At 38.4% G+C, this 17,781-nt stretch overlaps 1 protein-coding gene across 5 annotated transcripts in view; it reads right to left on the bottom strand.

The window, feature by feature from the left end:
* Positions 1-17,781, bottom strand: part of HMG20A (high mobility group 20A) — a 68,524-nt gene that overhangs the window by 10,042 nt on the left and 40,701 nt on the right. For all 5 annotated transcript variants that reach the window (XM_053888827.1, XM_019441372.2, XM_053888826.1 and 2 more), the window contains 5 exons: positions 16,299-16,391; positions 10,718-10,865; positions 8,472-8,684; positions 5,125-5,257; positions 4,221-4,252 (listed from right to left, as the gene is read on the bottom strand). In XM_053888827.1, coding sequence (XP_053744802.1) covers positions 4,221-4,252; positions 5,125-5,257; positions 8,472-8,684; positions 10,718-10,865; positions 16,299-16,387 — 615 coding nt within the window. In that variant the 5' untranslated portion in view covers positions 16,388-16,391. The remainder of the gene's footprint in view (positions 1-4,220; positions 4,253-5,124; positions 5,258-8,471; positions 8,685-10,717; positions 10,866-16,298; positions 16,392-17,781) is intronic.

Below are 17,781 nucleotides of genomic sequence, written 5' to 3'. Positions count from 1 at the left end.
CAGTCTCCTACTTAACTTTACAGGTTCATATGAGATCAGTCACCTAGTCACAGGTCTAAGTATCTGCTAGTTAGGTAGGGAGGGATGCTCGCCCCCCAATTCTGTGGTACCAAGAGCTCTCTCCAAGGCCTTGAGTCTCCTCAGACAGGTAATTCTCCTCTTTGCCACAGTGGCCCAAACCAAGCTAAATACATAAGGGCAGAGAATAGTACCGTGTAGGTACATTAACACACTGCCCGTTGGTACAGAGTCTTAGAGTGCAAAAGAAGAAACACGAAAGCAATTAAATGAAACTGCTCAGTCTCTGAAAGGCAACAGCAATTCTACTTAACGGAAGAGTGGTAATAAAAACCATCAGCACTCTTCCATTACTGAGTACATTACTCGGCATGGAGAGGATCCTCCTGGGGGCTCTGATATACTTAAGCTGTTCCAAGGATCGCTCAAGGGATTAAAATCATAAGGATTTCATTACCTCTTCATTGAAAGGGTCTAATTTGTTCAGGCTGAGTGTCATTTTGTCATTTCTCATAAATTAAGGGAGAAACAAAATTATTGTTTCTATCTTAGTCCTCACATGAGATGTAGACGCTTTCTTGAGAGTAACACTAGTTGACTCCTGTGTCTAGAAGGCTGGCTTTTGGTCTAAGAGGAGCAAAAATGCCCTTCACTTAGGTTTTTTATTCTATATATTGAGTGGAGGGTAAAAGAACAGGGGCCCTTTCGAACTGAATCTATTTTGCTGTGATCTAGGTTCAAGGCCAGAATTTCATAGAACGTGACATGCTTTGCTCAAGGTCCCTTTACCTCAGGGAACACTCTTACTGCTGTGTACCAGTCCCAGTGCCCCAGTGCTGTGCAGGACACTCAAGTGGCTTTTAGGTCAGATTTGTTTAGCTCTGACAGGAACTTGCCAGTACCTGCCATGGTAACAATGTCTTAGGAATCCAAGTTCCACTTAGGAATAGAATAGGTTTCTTTATACAAACAAAATAATTTCTGTCTTAATTAGCGACAGATTTGGTGACCAACCGGCCCATTTTCACTTTCAACACTAGTTTGTTCCATTTAGTGTGGCATGTGCAGCCAAGAATGCCAAAATCGGATACAGAAGCCTGCATCTCACTCGTACTTCTGCCTGTAATTCAGTAAGTGATTCTGGGGAAGTTCTTTCCTGTCTCAGGCAAGTCACTTTTCTTGCCTGCAAAATGGGTGGGGGTGGGGGTGGGGTCAGTTGAGAGAGTTTCTGAGGTCTTAGTCTTTTTGAAGTGAAGAATATTTTTGAAGAATATTCTACTACATTTGTCATTTTACTCCTAATGGGATAAGTAAAGGGAAATAAGCATGTATTTAAAAGCTATGATGTTTTAGGCACTTTGCAAGATACTTGCTCTTTTATTAACTTACTCATAACTCTGCTCAAGTCATTTTACCCTCCTCAAGGTGCCCCTCACAAAACCTGAGGAATCTTTAAAGCCTGATTCGGTTCATCCTTTCCATGGGGAATTCTGTGGCTGCTTTTCACTCCTAGTGCTTTCTTATTTTTCTGAACTACTACACTAAGAAGTTATACGTAAGGAAATCATTATGTAACTATGTTTAAAAACTGTCAAACTATTTCTTTATTTCAATTGTTTTGAAATTACCAAGTTTAAGAAAGATATGATTCAATGTAAAATAAAATCTGATAAAGTGAGGGACATTAATTGGGTCAATAACCTTGCTAAGAGAGCTTTATCCTGATGTGGACATGCCAATAGACAGATTTACAGAGCCCACTGTATGCACATTTGAGAAACTACTGCTGGCTGTCCATCTACTCTCCTCTTGTTTTCCTTTGATTTAACATGTATCTAATCCTAAAATAGGGAAATCACACAGAGATTTATCCCTTTTTCATAAATCGAATCCATACCATGCTAAATCATGTAAATAAAAATAAAAAGCTTCATTTAATAAATAAAAAGCCTCATTTAATAAAAAGCTTCATTTCTCAAATCATCAGCAGGAGTTTCTGTGACTGAGTAAATCTACTAAATCTTTCCTGACTAAAACTATAAACTTTACGGAGGACAAAAATGCCACATATAATTTGGCCAGCAAAATTCATAGTGATGAAAGGAATTAATCAGTTGTTGACTAGAAAGTGTGAGATCTAATGTTTTAGATTATTGCCCAAATTCTCTTTTGCAACCACTAAGGATAGAGAAGTTATAAAGGATGCTTAATAAGGGAAAAAGGAAGTATGGAAATCTCATGATATGGGTAGGTGGGCACACAAAGAGAGAAATAAGTAATTATATAAGTATCTGGCAAAATGAAAAGCTTGCAACACTATTCAATTAGGCTTTTAAATATAAAGTATACATACAGTTTCTCAAGTAAAAAATATCATACTATTTCACCCTAATTAGAGCACGGAGATGTCAGGAGATGTCATATGTCTGTATTTTCATAGGATTTATTTGAAGAATAAAATGCTAGTATTTATTATGCTTCTTACTTTCTAATTCATGGATGGCAATAAGTCTATTTGATGGGGTGCCTGGGTGGCTCAGTTGGTTAAGCGACCGACTTCGGCTCAGGTCACGATCTCATGGTTAGTGAGTTTGAGCCCTGCATCAGGCTCTTTGCTGACAGCTCGAGCCTGGAGCCTGTTTCAGATTCTGTGTCTCCCTCTCTCTGCCCCTTCCTCACTGTCTCTCTGTCTCTCTCTCTCCCTCTCTTTCTCTTAAAAATAAACACTAAAATAAAATTTAAAAAAGCATTAAAAATAACTTAAAAATAATCTATTTGACTTGTTAATCTAAATGTTTTCTCTATGTTTTGAAGGTCACCAATGCCAAATTAGGTATGAGAACTACAGACCCAAGAGAAGTAAGTAAGTTATTATTTTGAAAAAATTATTTCTTAAAAAGCCAAAAGCACGCAAGATTACAACAGAAAATTCTTTTTTTGTAAATTTCCGCTGTTATTTAAACAGATGGGTTTTGTATAAAAATTAGTATTTCTGGAAGACCTCCCAATGCACGGACATCACGCTAGGTCGTAATGGGGTGGGTACAAGATGGAACTAGACCATGGGTGCCTTTGAAAAGATTATAATCCAGGATGTGAAGAACAGAAGCACTTGAATAATCTCAACACCTTAGCTAGAGCAGCTGACTGCAGATGAGAAACAGAGAGAGCTGTGAGGGTTAAAGGAAGCTAGAGACACAGGAAAAGCTTGAAAGAGGAAATGGAACTTGAAACCGGGTTTGATGGATGGCTAGAATTTCGCGAGGCAGAATGGGGTGATGGGGAGGGGTAATGGGAAACTGAGTGACAGACAGAAGTATTTTCATGCAAGAAAGAATATGAGCACAAGCATGAGGCAGAAAGGGATGGGGGCACATGGAGGACAATGAGTAGTAAAGGCTTTTTAACTAAGTATGTAAGATATACATGGGAAACATGGGAGTTAAGGTATTTGGAAAGGGAAGGTGGGACTTGATTACAGAAGACTCAGATTGCTGAGGTGAATGGAATTTGATAAGCGATGAAAAGTCACTGAGTATTGTAAAGCATGGAATTACCAAAATATTTTATTTTCTTATAACCATATGTGAACCTTGGGCTACCTATATAACGCTCTCTTTGCCAAGACACATAGCCAAGACACATGGGCCTAAAATCCTATATAGGAACATAGGCCCAAATCCTATGGATGACAGGCTAAACCAAATGGAGGGGAAAAAGCCAGTAAACAAATAAGTGCCTGTGAGCTAGGAACCAAGATACTGTCATTTGTGCTCCACTGACACTGTGGCTGAATAGTTCATTTTAACTAAATGTTGAATTCCCTAAAAAACAACTTTCTGAGAGTCAGAGTGAGATATCTGATGATGAAAAACTATCATTAAGTTATGATTTTCAGCTGGTCTTCGTTTCTATACCTCACTCCAAATTCCAGCCATATTTAGCATTTCAAGGCAATAAAATTCTTGGACCACAAGGACTGGAGTTAGAGGCTGTAGTTCAAGGACAGACTCATGATAGGTGTCCGCCATATAGTAAGAATCCTTGAGCAAAAGCAACTCACCCGATATGAATTATGTGATAGGAAATAATATGCCATTCATTAAGAAAAAAAAAAAGAAAAAAAAGAAAGGTCCAAAAGCATGACAAACAGCAACATTATTATAAACAGATATATGATATGTAGACAGAAAGCTAATTACCTCATGATCATGAGTGGCCTGTCGGGCTGCATCTAAAATATGAAAGAATAAGAGAACATTAGTTTCAAGAACAAAACAAAACAATAACAAAACCCAAGCAACTGAACTGTGCTGCGCTACAGTTAGTTAGTTAGACAAAAGAGAAACAGCAGATGCAGTTCTGACCTTTGAGGAGAACAGAGTGGGAGAGTGGACAGGAGACACACACCATAGGCTGTTTATACAACATTAAAGTTTAGCAGGCAAGATGCCCAAATGTGGAGAAGATGCAATGGCTAAGGAATGACAGACTAGTGGGAGGTGGGGCTTCTCTGGCAATGTCTCCTGAAGAAAGGGGACTTGAAGGGTGTGATGAACAATTTTAACAGAGAACAAGAATCCATGAAGACTGGGATCTTGTCTGTCATGTTCACTGTTGCATCCTTAATGCCTAGGTGAAAGCCTGGTATAATAAAGCCTGGTAGACAATATATGAAAGCTCAACATGTAGTGTTTGAGTACACGAATACATGAATGGATGAATGAATGAAAAGGATGAGCACTGAAGGGTGGGAGAAATGGTGCACGAAGGCTTAGTGGTGTCAAAGAAAGGCAGGTATGTAGTTTAGCAGACTTGTTTAGAGGCAGAGAAATGCCTAAACCCGGAATTAGGAAAAAAAGCATAGGCAACTAAGAGGGGTCTTGGAACACAAATCAAATTATTGACACTGGATATGGAAATGCAACTGAGATTTTTAAATGAGAGTAATATGATTTTAATAAAATTCCAAGGTATGTTTGTGAATGTGGCACAATAGAGAAATGATGGAAACTTACCTTTTACATTTATCACGCTAACAATAGGCTTTGTGACACTCTGTCATGCACAACAAACTACAAAAACATCTCATTCTGGTTCTGATACCTTGCCTATGAGATTTGCCTTTCTGACGGTCCTGGGTTTTCCTACTGAAGACCTTGTAGGCCTCAGTCTTCTGATACTGCTCCAGTTCCTTCATGTAACGCTCCTTATCTCTGTCTGCTTCATCAAGGTAGCGCTAGGAAAGAAATGTGGAATTATTTTCAAGAAACACATCTGGGTAAAATATTAGTGAACTCACTGAAGAAAACAGAGGACAATTGGAATATGGGAAGAAAGTATATGAGGGATAAGCTCTAAGGGAGACTAAAGAAATCATATGGATAGAAAAAAATATAATCCTTCAATTATAAAAGAAATAGGTGATTCTAATTCTTTACACTATTACATTTTCTAACTTAATGAAGACAAGTTCTATTGAGATCATTCTCATAAAATATTCATATGAAGACATTACAGTTATTCCTCTAACCCCATAGACAGACCTATACATGGCCACTAGAGTCCTCAAGAGGACTGAACACCACATAGGCATATTTAGTCTTCCCAAGAGAAAGGATGGAATATTACTTTGTTTCTCTATCCCCAACCCATTCTGAGAGAATGATCTCATACATCAATTGGCCTTTTAAGAGCCAGAAGAGTAGAGCACGAAAGCCGGGAGACACAAAGAACATAAAAAGGAATGACCTCATCCTATGGACCTAAAATGGACTACTATGACAGAGCCTATATCTGCACTCTTTGTGCTATTAATTATTTAAATAAAGCCATTGATCCAACAGGATAATTTTGTTTAGTGCCTTGTCCTTTTCATTCAGCAATTAGGTTTAAGAAATAATGTATAAAAATAGTGCTTTTAAATGGACACAAACTAGAGTCAGATATTACATTAAAAACCTTGTCTTGCACAAGAGTCAGATGTAGAAGACACCCGACTGGTCAAACATGGGACAATTTAAGTACCCCAATACTGAAGTACAGTAATAAAATTATAAACCTTTGGGGAAAAAAATTAGTATGCTCATACCAATGATAAATAAACAGCAGGGAGGAAAAGGGTTCTTGCTTAAGTTAGAATGCTGAAAGCTGAGCAGTAAATGTGAAGGGAGTGCTAGAGTTGGAAAATTATCATTTTGCAACCCTCACGGTAAAGATTAGACCAAGCAAGTCATCAGTGGATGCTAAATCTAGGGGGGACGTCGATATGGAATGGACTCTGTATGTTGTTAAAATGTCTCTCCACAGATTGCTTATTAATTGTAAAAGAGAATAAAAAAACTTTATCGAGAGAGCAAAATTAACATTACCAGTAAGGAATAAAAGGACATTGTGTGCCTGCACATGTGATACCCGGAGAAGGACACAATACCACCTATGCAGTATTCTAAGAATGCATAACTCAATGTCATCACAAGGAAACATTAGACAAGTACAAAATGAGCAATGTTCATTAGAAGTAAACAAAAAGGAGGTGGAGAAAGAGGGAGGGATTGCATTCTTAAAAAATATCAATGTCATGAAAGACAAAGAAAGACTGTGGACATATCCCAGATTAAAGGAATCCAGAGTTCTGACTATGAAACACAAAACCCTGCCCTGGACTAGAATCTGAACTGGAGGAGGAAAATGTCACAGAGGAAGGATATTAGGTCAACTGACAAAATTGGAATATAGACAGTAAATTAGATAAAAGTATTGTGTTAATATAAAATTATACAGCTGATAATGAAACTATGTGTGAGAAAACATATCTACTTTTAGGAAATGCACACTGAAATATTTAGGGGTGAAGGGCAATGAGGTATATAACTTACTCTCAAATGATTTTGAAAAAAGGTGTGCGTGTGTGTGTGAGAGAGAAAGCACACAAGCATGAGTGTGCGTGCACGTGGGTATGTCAGTGAGAGAGAGTGAGCATGCACATGCACACACAAGCAAGTGAGCGTGAGTGCTTAGTATGTGTAGCTTGCTCAGAAGAGTGTAAGTGCATACGCAAATGGACAGACGGGGTAAAACGTGTTAACTACGGGTGAATTTGGGTAAAGGGTATTTAGCCATTCTTTGTACTATCCTGTGTTTATAACTTTCTGTACATTGAAATTTTTTCAAAATAAAAAGTTAAAAACGGGCAACTAGGTGGCTCAGTCTGTTAAGTGTCTGACTTCGGCTAAGGTCACAATCTCATGGTTGGTGAGTTTGAGCCCTGCTTTGGGCTCTGCTGTCAGTGCAGAGCTTGCTTTGGATCCTCTGTACCCCCCTCTCTCTGCCCCTCTCCCCTTTCAAAAATAAATAAACAGTAAAAAGAAAAAAAGTTAAAAACAAACACGAAAACCTTTGCCCTACCTAATAGTGGTTATCTCTGGAGAAAATTAATGTTACTTTTGCTTTTTCCTGTACACACTTCTGCATCATCTTAAAAACATGTTAAACAAAGAGCATGTATTAATTATGAAATTAAGAAATTAAAAACAAAAGAGTAAACAATGAAGTATGGAGTATGTACAGCTCACGATCCCTTTATACATTAGGGATAAAATAATGGACAATATGCACTGGTTTCTACTTGCTGGCTACTACAGAGAGCTTCAAGTTGCAACTTAATATAATCTCCTTGAAATTTTCTGAATTCAGTTAATTCCCCAGAGTATTTTTCAATTTGGTTTTTGTTTGTTTGGAATCCTTTGTAAAGAGTATGAGACATAAAAGAAATATAGCTATCTTTCAGATGCTGAGAATGCTGGGAACTTTTAACCCCAAGCCACTCCCACAACCTACCATCATTCTGCTTTTGTGGCATTTCAACCAATTTGTGGCTATCTTGTCCTTAATTCCTCTCAACCCTGTCTAACAAATGGATTTGTTTCAGTTTGGCAACAGTGTTAGTTTTTGCTTAGAGAGGAATTCAAATAGTTCTTGCTTTATTTTTCACAGTGGGTTAAATTTGCCAGAACTCGTTAAAAAAATTTAAACAAAAATCTTATGTGAACAGCAGAATTTTATCAAATGACCTTTTCTTATTGAACTCCTGACTTTTCATTTGACTCGGTAGAATAAATTATATCAACAGATTTCTTAATTTCTCAATATTGAATCACTTTTTATAAAATTCTTATATGAACTCTCAGCATATAAATCAAATAAAAGTAGAGCTGCTTTGGTTTAGGGGGGCTGCTAGGGGCCCTCCTGCTTGTACCCCTGAAGCAGATCCTGAAACAGTACAAAAACCACTGTGCTAGAGAAAAGAGTTATGTTGAATCCTGCTGTTCTGTTCTTCTACGCCCCATGACAAAATTGAAGAATCAACCACCCATCCTCTTTGCTTTTCTGATGGAAGCTATTTTTGAGGCATAATCAAAACCAAGCAGAGGATCAGGAATAGGAACAATTACCTGTTTTTCCTCAGGGGGCAGTTTACTCCATTCATTGCCTAACATCCTTGTGATTTCTGGAAATGGGACTTCTGGTCTTTTTGCTCGAAGCTGTTCTCGACGCTCGTTCATGAATCGAACATACCCTGTAAGGGGGGATTTGGGTGCGTTGCTGTCTCGAAGAGGTTTCTTCCTCTTTCTTCCTTTGGACCAACCTCCTCGTTTACTTCTTTGCTGTAAGACAAAACAAAAAAACCAAAAACCAAATTACAAAATCCACCCAAATAACACAACAATAAAACAAACGAACAAAACAGGATAAGAGTTGCATTTTCCTACTATTAGGAGCCTAGATATTCAAAGCTCTCCAAATCTGTCATAGGTACAAACAACTACAATGCAGTCTTCAAGAAGGAACTCTAGATGGTTCATCTGCACATCCTTTCATGTACCACACTACAGACTGTTACATTAAGGGGCTAATCCTAACTGATGAGAAGAAGGGGCACCATGATCATGTACACTTTGGCCTTCTTACGCACTTAACAAGTCCTAACTCCTGACAGGGGAATTTCCTAAATGAGAAATGCAGCACATACATAGCACTGTGCCAGGGACACTGTCATGGTAGATCAGAACAAGATGTCACAAACACTGGGCAAAGAGACAAGTTGTAGTACAGGGCTTAAAAATCATTCGTGAAGGATATTTTTCATTGATACCATTCAAAGACCAGTTCACTTCCCACAGTAGACAACATATAGATTTCTAAATTAATATCGAAATTTCATCAAGTATAACATATCCAAAATGAATACTTAGTTTTTTGCCTTGATGACTTGTTCCTTAAGATGTTTATTTTATAAAGTCAGAGGTCTTTATATGTTATGAGTTACATCAAAAAATGAAATCACCTCAAAAAAGTTTAAAGAAAGGACTGAGGTACTACTGATGTTTTACCACAGCCCTCTTTGTCTTTCTTTTTTTAAAGTTTATTTATTTATTTATTTTGAGAGAGAGAGAGAGAGAGAGAGAGCGAGCAAGCACATGAACAGGGGAGGGGCAGAGAGACTGACCAAGCCATCCAAGCACCCCCCATCTCTTTGTCTTTTAATGAGATGAAAGCTCCCTCACACTTTTGCTTCATAATTTTACAAATACACACAGCCTATCACTTAATAAACTTTTATGGATACAAGAATTCTTCTTTCAAAGAGAAAGATAAATGAAATGGGACAAAAACATTAAAATATTAATTATAGTACTGTAGTCCTCCAAATTAATATGAATTATTCACCACTGGGCAAATGGTGTATTTGCTATCAGCCTTTTCCCCCCCTGATTTTGTCTTGTAAACTTAGTAACATTAAAGCTACTAAGGATTTTAAGATGTTTAAGAAGCTTCAAGCATTCATTATAATCTTAAAGGATGCCAACATGAAAAGAATCAGCTCTTTTAAAGTAAGAAAAAAGATGATGGGGCACTGGAAAGGCTCAGTTGATTGAGCATCCGGCTCTTCATCTTGGCTCAGGTCATGACCTTGGCTCAGGTCATGGTTTGTGGGATTGAGCCCTGCGTTGGGCTCTGTACTGGCATCATGGAGCCTGCTTGCGATTCTCTCCCTCTCTCTCTGACCCTCCCCTGCTTGCACTTACTCGCAAATTAAATAAATAAACTTTAAAAACAAATAAATAAAACAAGAAAAAAGATGAAATTCATGGTGGTATTCTTGTATGACTAAAAGAGAGTGCCTTAACGTGGACAATGTAATCAATCAATTGTGAGGAACACTGAAAGTCCAACAAGGGCATGACTGCCCCAGGCCCATATGGAACCTTGTGTGAATTAGAGAAGGATGCCCTCTATGGGAGGGTGAATGGCTTGGTAAGTGGTGTGGATCCTCTGAGAATGTATGATTCCATGCTATAGGGCTTGGTGTGCATAAAATGTGTGGCCTTGAACAAGGGCATGTAGACTTCTCGTTAATTACTTATTTAAATCATTCATTCATTCAGTAAGCATTTGTTGAGCATCTAGTATGATGTAGGTATAAATTTATTAAGCAGGGGGAAAAAGAGTCTACTTGTCTCTGTGTCATTAAAACCATTAATATGGTTTTATGTGAAACCATTAATATGGTTCTACGAAGCAAATTCTGCAGAATGTAGGGGGGCCAGAGGATGAATGCTTCGATCAATTCCTTTGATGACTGCTTCTTTAGAAACTTCAGAGACTGGTAACAGGAAGAAATGCTTCTTCAGCTTACCTCATCTTCATGCCTCTGTTCAGTGCCTTCTGCTGTATTTGAAGCCTCATTCTGAAGCAACTGACCTTGGGAGAGATCCTCCACAAATTCTGGATTGTTGGTGGATGATGTGGCTCCACTACTATATGGAACCTCTGGGTGGGTTAACCTTAAGAGTAACAGGCAGATGTGTTCAGTTATCAATAGCATCAAAGATTCCTATTTACCAAGGTTCAAGACAAATTGCCCTGTCAACAAAAGCAGAAGCCGGGTTTAATTACCCCACCTCATTTGTGTAAATGTAAATAAGGTCTCCAGAACAGTTATAGAGTATTTAAAAAACTAGTTTCAGTGCTTGATTGAACCAGGTCATTTTCACGGAGAAGACTTCTATTAAAAATAACTAGGGGCAACTGGGTGGCTCAGTTGGTTAAGCGTCCAGCTCTTAGTTTCAGCTTAGGTCATGATTTCAAGGTTTGTGAGTTCAAGCCCCACATTGGGATCTGCGCTCATGGCGTGGAGCCTGCTTGGGATTCTCTCTTCCCCTCTCTCTGCCCCTCCCCTGCTCACTTGCTCTCTGTCTCTCAAAAATACATAAACTTAAAAAAAAAACAAACTATAATCTTTTCTCAAAAAATGACCTCTCCCCTCAACATTGACATTTTAGTTCTGAGCATGCAACAGAGTCTCACTTTTATATGCTACTTTTCATGCATCTTATCTCCAGTGTAAAGGGAAAATATTGTTAATGGAAAAGGAGAATAGGAATGGGAGTTGTAGAGGCAGGGTGCCCCGTCACAGAAGGGCGTAAGAAGTATCTCCTATGGTACATTCCATAGGTTATTCCTTCTTGGACTCAAGTGTTTATTGACAACCAGATCATCTAATGATATTAAGTTCAGTAAGTTCAGGTATAAATGTTAAGAAATAAAACACATTATTTCTTTTCTGTTTCCAGCATTCTGTTCCAGACGAGTTGGCAAACCAGATCTCAACCTTCTGAAAAGTGGACATAATAAGGTAGATGACTGGATTCACTCACTATTCTGGAAGAATATATACTTCATAGGGTTATAGGCAAATAATTACAATGCAATGTAAGTACTAAAATAGAGGTATGTAAAAAGTGTATGGTATGATGAATTTCATACATATGTAGAGGATGTTAAGAAAGATTTTACAGGGGTCTTGAAAGATAAATAGTACTCGCCAGGTAAACATCATTACAGGCAGAAAGAAAAGAGTATAACAGGAGTAAGGGCAACCTTTCAGGAGGCTACTGCTATAGACTAAGTGACAGACAGGCAGGCAGGATGGAGAAGAGGGGAATGATAGCTAAGAGATATTTCAGGGATAGAGTGAACTTAATGACTGAGTCAAAGGTAACTCTATGGGTGATTATGCACTATTAGCCAACGTCAACTGGAAAGTGTGTGGGGGATGGGTGGGGTGGGTGTAAGACAGAAGAGAAAACGGTAAGTCTGAAACACTCATGGCATAATTAAGTGAAGCTGTCCCACAGACAACTGGAAACATGCATTGAGAGAACAGAAGTGAAGAAAATCAGAAAAATGGGAAGTGCTGGATATTCTCCAGAAAGAGAGAAGAAAGTCAGGACAGAACTCTGTTGGAAAAGATCATTTGAAGAGCAAGCATTAGAAAAAGTAGGAAAGACTAAGCAGGGCATTAAAAGATTTAGGAGAGAACACTGTCAAAGAGGCCAAGGCAGAAAGACTTTTTAGAAGTGGGTATGAACCAAGTAAAAAGATGCAGATGTCGAATAAGATAGGCTGAAAAGTATCTGCTAAATTCGAAGACCTAAAGGTTGTTGGCAATTTTAGGGAGCATAGTTTTAGTAGAATTAGGGGAATAATATCCAGATTCCAGTGGGCTGAGAAATGAATGAAAGCAGATGCACACTGTCCTGGAAATGAAAGAAATTACACTTTTCTGACCCTTTCTAGAAAATATAATAGATGATTTTAAGCAGGAGTTTCCTACATTTTTGAGGTCTTTGAGGTCCTTTGAAAAAGACTAAGAGAAATTATGAACTCAATGCCAGTCATGTTCTCTGAAAAGAGGCACCATCAGAGACCCAGTTTGATCCTGGTAGCTTTATTTTCCAGATGTTTCAATCACTTTGGATGGCTTTGGCAACTTGTTTTTTCACTCACTGTCATTCTTGTTCCAACAGTGCCATCAACTTTTAAGTTACTAATTCTTGTACATTCTTATTTCAGTAAAATATGAAAGTTAGGTTTGGGAAAATGTATCAATCCTATGAATCCCTGACTGAAATGAACAGAAATCAGAGGGGAGTGGTCACAGGCATCAAATGTCTCGGAGATGACAAGTTGGACACAGTTTGGAAAAAAACAAAACAAAACAAAACAAAACAAAACAAGGTTTTTTTGTTCCTATAAATGAATTGGCACGCTCTTAGTTAAAGCCAACAACCCTTCCATTTGTGCCATGGACCCTACAGCATTTAGCCTACTCAAAGACAGGTTTTTAGCAATTCTGCCCTCTCCTGCATTACCAATTCTTCCTTCTCCACTGGATCAGCCTAGTCAGCAAGCAAATGTGACATTTTTTACTCTTACCTTGTTACCTTAAAACAAAATGAAACAAAACAAAAAGCACTTTCTGGATCCCACTTCATTTTTCTCTTTTCCATTACAGAATTATTCATAGAGACCATCCCCAACTTGACAGTTTGATTTATGATTTTTCAACTTGATGATGGTGGGAACGTGAGATAGATTCAGTAGACACCACACTTGGACTTTTGTATTTGGATCTTTTCTTGAGCTTAGTGATATGCTGCGTGGTCCTCTCTCACAATGCTGGGCAGCTGCAGTGAGCCTCAGCTCCTGGTCAGCCTCGCAATCACCAGAGTAAATAACTGATACCGTTATGACCATTCTGTATCCATACAAGTGTTGTTTTCACTTTCAGTATAATATTCAACAAATTACAGATATTCAACACTTTTAGGCTTTGTGCTGGATGATTTTGCCTAACCGTAGGCTAATGTAAGCGTTCTGAGCACGCTGAAGGTAGGCTAGGCTAAGCTATGATGTTCGGTAGGTTAGGTGCATTAAGTGCATTTCTGACCAATGGTATTTTCAATTTACTATGGGTTTACCTGGAGGTAACCCCATGGTAAGCTGAGGAAGATCTGTACTCTGAAAAGAATTGTTTATATCTATTGGCTTCAATTTCTCTTCTTTCATTCTCTCTTAAATGTAACCCAAAGGACATGTGTACTTACAACTCTTATAAAAGTCACCAATGCCCTCCATGCTAAATTCCGCATCATTTCTCAGCCTTCATCTCACCCGATTTTCCAAAAGTTTTTAACACAGTTGATCTCTTCCTCTTGAAATACCTTTTTTTAACTTGTTTTCCAGGACATGGCACTCCTCTGGTTTTTCTGCTACCTTTTTAGCTATTCCCTTTAGTGTTCTTTGTTGACTTTTCCTCTTCTGCCTGGCTTAAATGCTAGTGTATCCCAGAGCTCAGGCATTAGATCTCTTCTCTTTTCTATCTACATAGTGCTCATTTCTTCAGTGATCTCAGCCAGTCTCTGGCTTTAAATATCAGGTATATGCCGATGATTCCCGTGTTTCTTTTTCTAGTCTAGACCTCCCCTAACCCCTAAGTCCTATATCAAGCTGTCTATTTGACATTTCTGCTTGGATATCTAGCAAGCATCTCAAATTTAAAATCTCCTGCTTAGTTTTCCCCATCTAAGTCATCCCTTCGGTCACTTAGGCCAACAGTTTGGAGTTGTCCTTGATTGCTTTTTTCTCCCTTCTCACGTCTCATCTGGTTTTTCAAGCAAATCTTAACTTGGTTTATCTTCAAAATATACGTCAAATTCTACATGGCACCAAACCCCATTCCCATTATCCCTGAAACCCTCTCCAATGAGGCTCACCCCTACTACTCCAACAAAAATACTCTTGTCACTAGTGATGTTGTTTAACTCATCATCTCTCACTTGAATTATTTCAGGAGCTTAACTCGTCTCCTTGCTTCAGCCCCTGCTCCCTTCACTCTATTCTCAATATAACAGCCACAGGGATCCTATTAAAAAATAAATATCAGATCATTCTGCTCAAAATCCTCCAATGCTTTCTCACCTCTCTCAGAGTGCCAGTTAAAAGTGCTTACTCTGACCTATAAGATCGTACATGGTCTAGTCCTTGCTACTCAAAAGTATGGCCCTCATACCAGCAGCACTGACATTGCCTGGGAACATACTACCATGTAAAATCTCTAGCCCTCACTCAGACTTTCTGACTCAGAAAGCACCGATGTAGTCCTCTACTACCTTCCCCTTGGTATATATACTCTGCTCCAGCTACACTGGCTTCCTGGGTACTTCTAAAAGGTAAAAACATTTCTAACCCAGGGTTTTTGCACTTCCTTTTCCTTCTGCCTAGAATAATCTTCCCCAGATAACTGCATGCTAGCTACCTTGCTTCCTTCAGGTCTTTATTCAATTCACTTTGAAAGCATTTCTGGGCCATCTTATCTAAGACTGCACCCCAAAGCCTTCCCAACCCTCTTCCCTGCTTTGTTAATCTATAGTTTTTAACAACATAGTATGTATTTTACTTAATTATCCTGTTTACTCCCTGATGTCCCCAGTAGAATTTAAGCTCTACGGGGATTGGTATTTTTGTCTGCTTTGTTCATTGCTTAGTATCCAGTGCCTAGAACAGTGTCTGGCACATAGGAGACACTCAGAAAATTTTTCTTGAATGAATTGGATTTAACAACTAGGCAACTTTTAGAAAAGTCTTGGAGAACAGCTTTATCTGAATAGTAACGTCAGAAGGCAGATAGTAACGAAGAAATATATGTGAGGTAAGAAAACAGAATAATTACAAAGTCTAGTCCATTTTTCAAGAGCTCTAAAGAATATTAAAATAATTCATCGCAGGGATTAGCTAGCACTTCAATCAGTGAATGTATTTCTTCCGTGGCAAATAACTTCTAAATAGAAAAGATAAAAATTCAAGTGGAACAGAGATTTTCGAGGGAAGAGGGACTATTGCTATTAGTGCTTTTCTATATTCCTTTATACATCTGCCCAAAAAATACCAAAGAAAGGAGATGGGGGGGGAAGAAAGGAAGAGAAGTCAGTCAAGTCAGAGCTCCTAGGCATCTTGAATAAAGAGCCATATTAAAAAAATCTGATCTTAAAAAAAAAAAAAATCAGACCTCTGGGGGAAAAATTATTTTCATATCTGTGGCAATTCAAACAGAAAATGAACTTGATTTTTAGAGCTAGCCCTGTGGCAGGTTATTTACTTAATGGTAGCTATGTAATTCTCTTAACCAGGAGGAACTGATGTTTCCTAGATCCACATATTGCTGTGCCAGTTCACAGGCACCAGAACACGGCAAATGACAGCTGAATGCAGATCACAAAGCAGCTTACAATGGCTCTCACTCTCTCTTTTGTGAAGCCTAACAAACATAACTTCTGGTTTTATGATATAAAACAGTCTCTTTAGCACCTCATCCATTATCAGAAGCTTTGTTTTAAAGCTTGGTGGAGGCCCAGTGTCCCAGAGCAGCTGCTTACCCAGTTGTGGCCAGATCATTACTCTCCTTGGAGCCATCTTCCTCTGCAAAAAGGGGTGGCAGGGTAGAGCCCGTCATCAAGGTTTCCATCTCTCTGAAAGGAAGAGACAATAAGAAAATAATTATAATGGCTTAATTACTTCCAGTTGAAGTTCCATTAATATAAGCCAGCCTTCCTTAAATTTATCACATCAGCAGCAGAATAGAAATGGACCTAAATGTTTATTTTCTTGATTTGGACATAAATCAATTTAAACACTGGTTAAGGGGTTCTTACTGACCGACTAGACTAAAAAGCATTAGATTTTAATAAATGGGACAGAGTTTGGAAATTCCTTTTTGTTCATTAAGAATACCTTCAAAAATATTCTTCATTTACTGTAAAAACTGTTGAGCAGAGTAAGTCAGAAGCACAGAGTAACAGCAACCCTGAACAAGTTATTCAACTTCTATGAGATATTATTTCACCATCTTAGACACATACAAGATTGCTGACTTGACCCACAGGGTTATTGTGAAGGATTAAACTGAAAGAGCTTCATAAACAGAGAAAGGCTAAGATGGTAAGTGCTTTGAGTATTATTACATAAAGCAAGGTATTGTTATTACAGCATTACTGGGTCTCAGTCCCAGATGAATCATCCTTAGATTAAGTGGTAACAAACTGAGCCCTCCAAAAGGAAATAATGCAAAGGAAGTGGAGGCTGGAAGGCATACTGATGTGGAGCAGAGGTAAAGAAACCTCACTTCCAGGTCAGAAATATGTTCCACATCACCATGACGACCAACGGAAATAGCATGCACCTGGGTACAGGAAACAACTAAGCTTAATTGAAGAAAACAAAATAAATTACAAGAACTTGAAGGTTATCAGACTGAAAGGATAAAAGGACAAAGTGACAAAGAGAGTAATTTCACTTAGCATCTCACTACAAAGAAAGATTTTTCTCTTTCAAGGCTCACCACCAATGGTGGTATCACCCCATAGAGCCAAAAGCAGTAGCCTTCCATTCATCGTGAAAGTGATATTCAAACAAAACATTCAACAGTGACCCCAAACAGTAACCACTTAAGGGGAACTGCAAACCACTCAAGAAAGAGAGTGCTTCAATCAAGCGGGGAGAATTGAGAAGCAAATTATGAGAATTCACTTAGGAGCTCCCTCAGCAGTTATTTCAGGGGCTGCTGCTGAGGAGACCTAGTGAAACTGCAATTAAGAGGAAAGCAGGGCAGCCCAAGCAGAGCTAGGATTCATCCCACTGAGGTGGAAACCAGAGGAAGATGCAGACGACACTGACACCAAATTCTAAATGTTCAATAGAATAATTTACTTCAAAAATGGTGACACTGATGGCTTATTTCTTATTCTTATTTTCTTGTTTTTGCTTCTAAATTTTTATTTAGCAGACCGGTTTCATAAATAGCTTAATGTGAAAAAATGCATCTCTGTATGACTAATACCCATTGCAGTGGGTAGAGCATGG

The sequence above is a fragment of the Panthera pardus genome, unplaced genomic scaffold (genome assembly GCF_024362965.1).
Source record: "Panthera pardus isolate Hobbes unplaced genomic scaffold, ASM2436296v1 HiC_scaffold_24, whole genome shotgun sequence".
NCBI lineage: Eukaryota > Metazoa > Chordata > Mammalia > Carnivora > Felidae > Panthera > Panthera pardus.
Note: the sequence above shows the minus strand (reverse complement) of the source record. Positions and strands in the feature narration are given on the sequence as shown.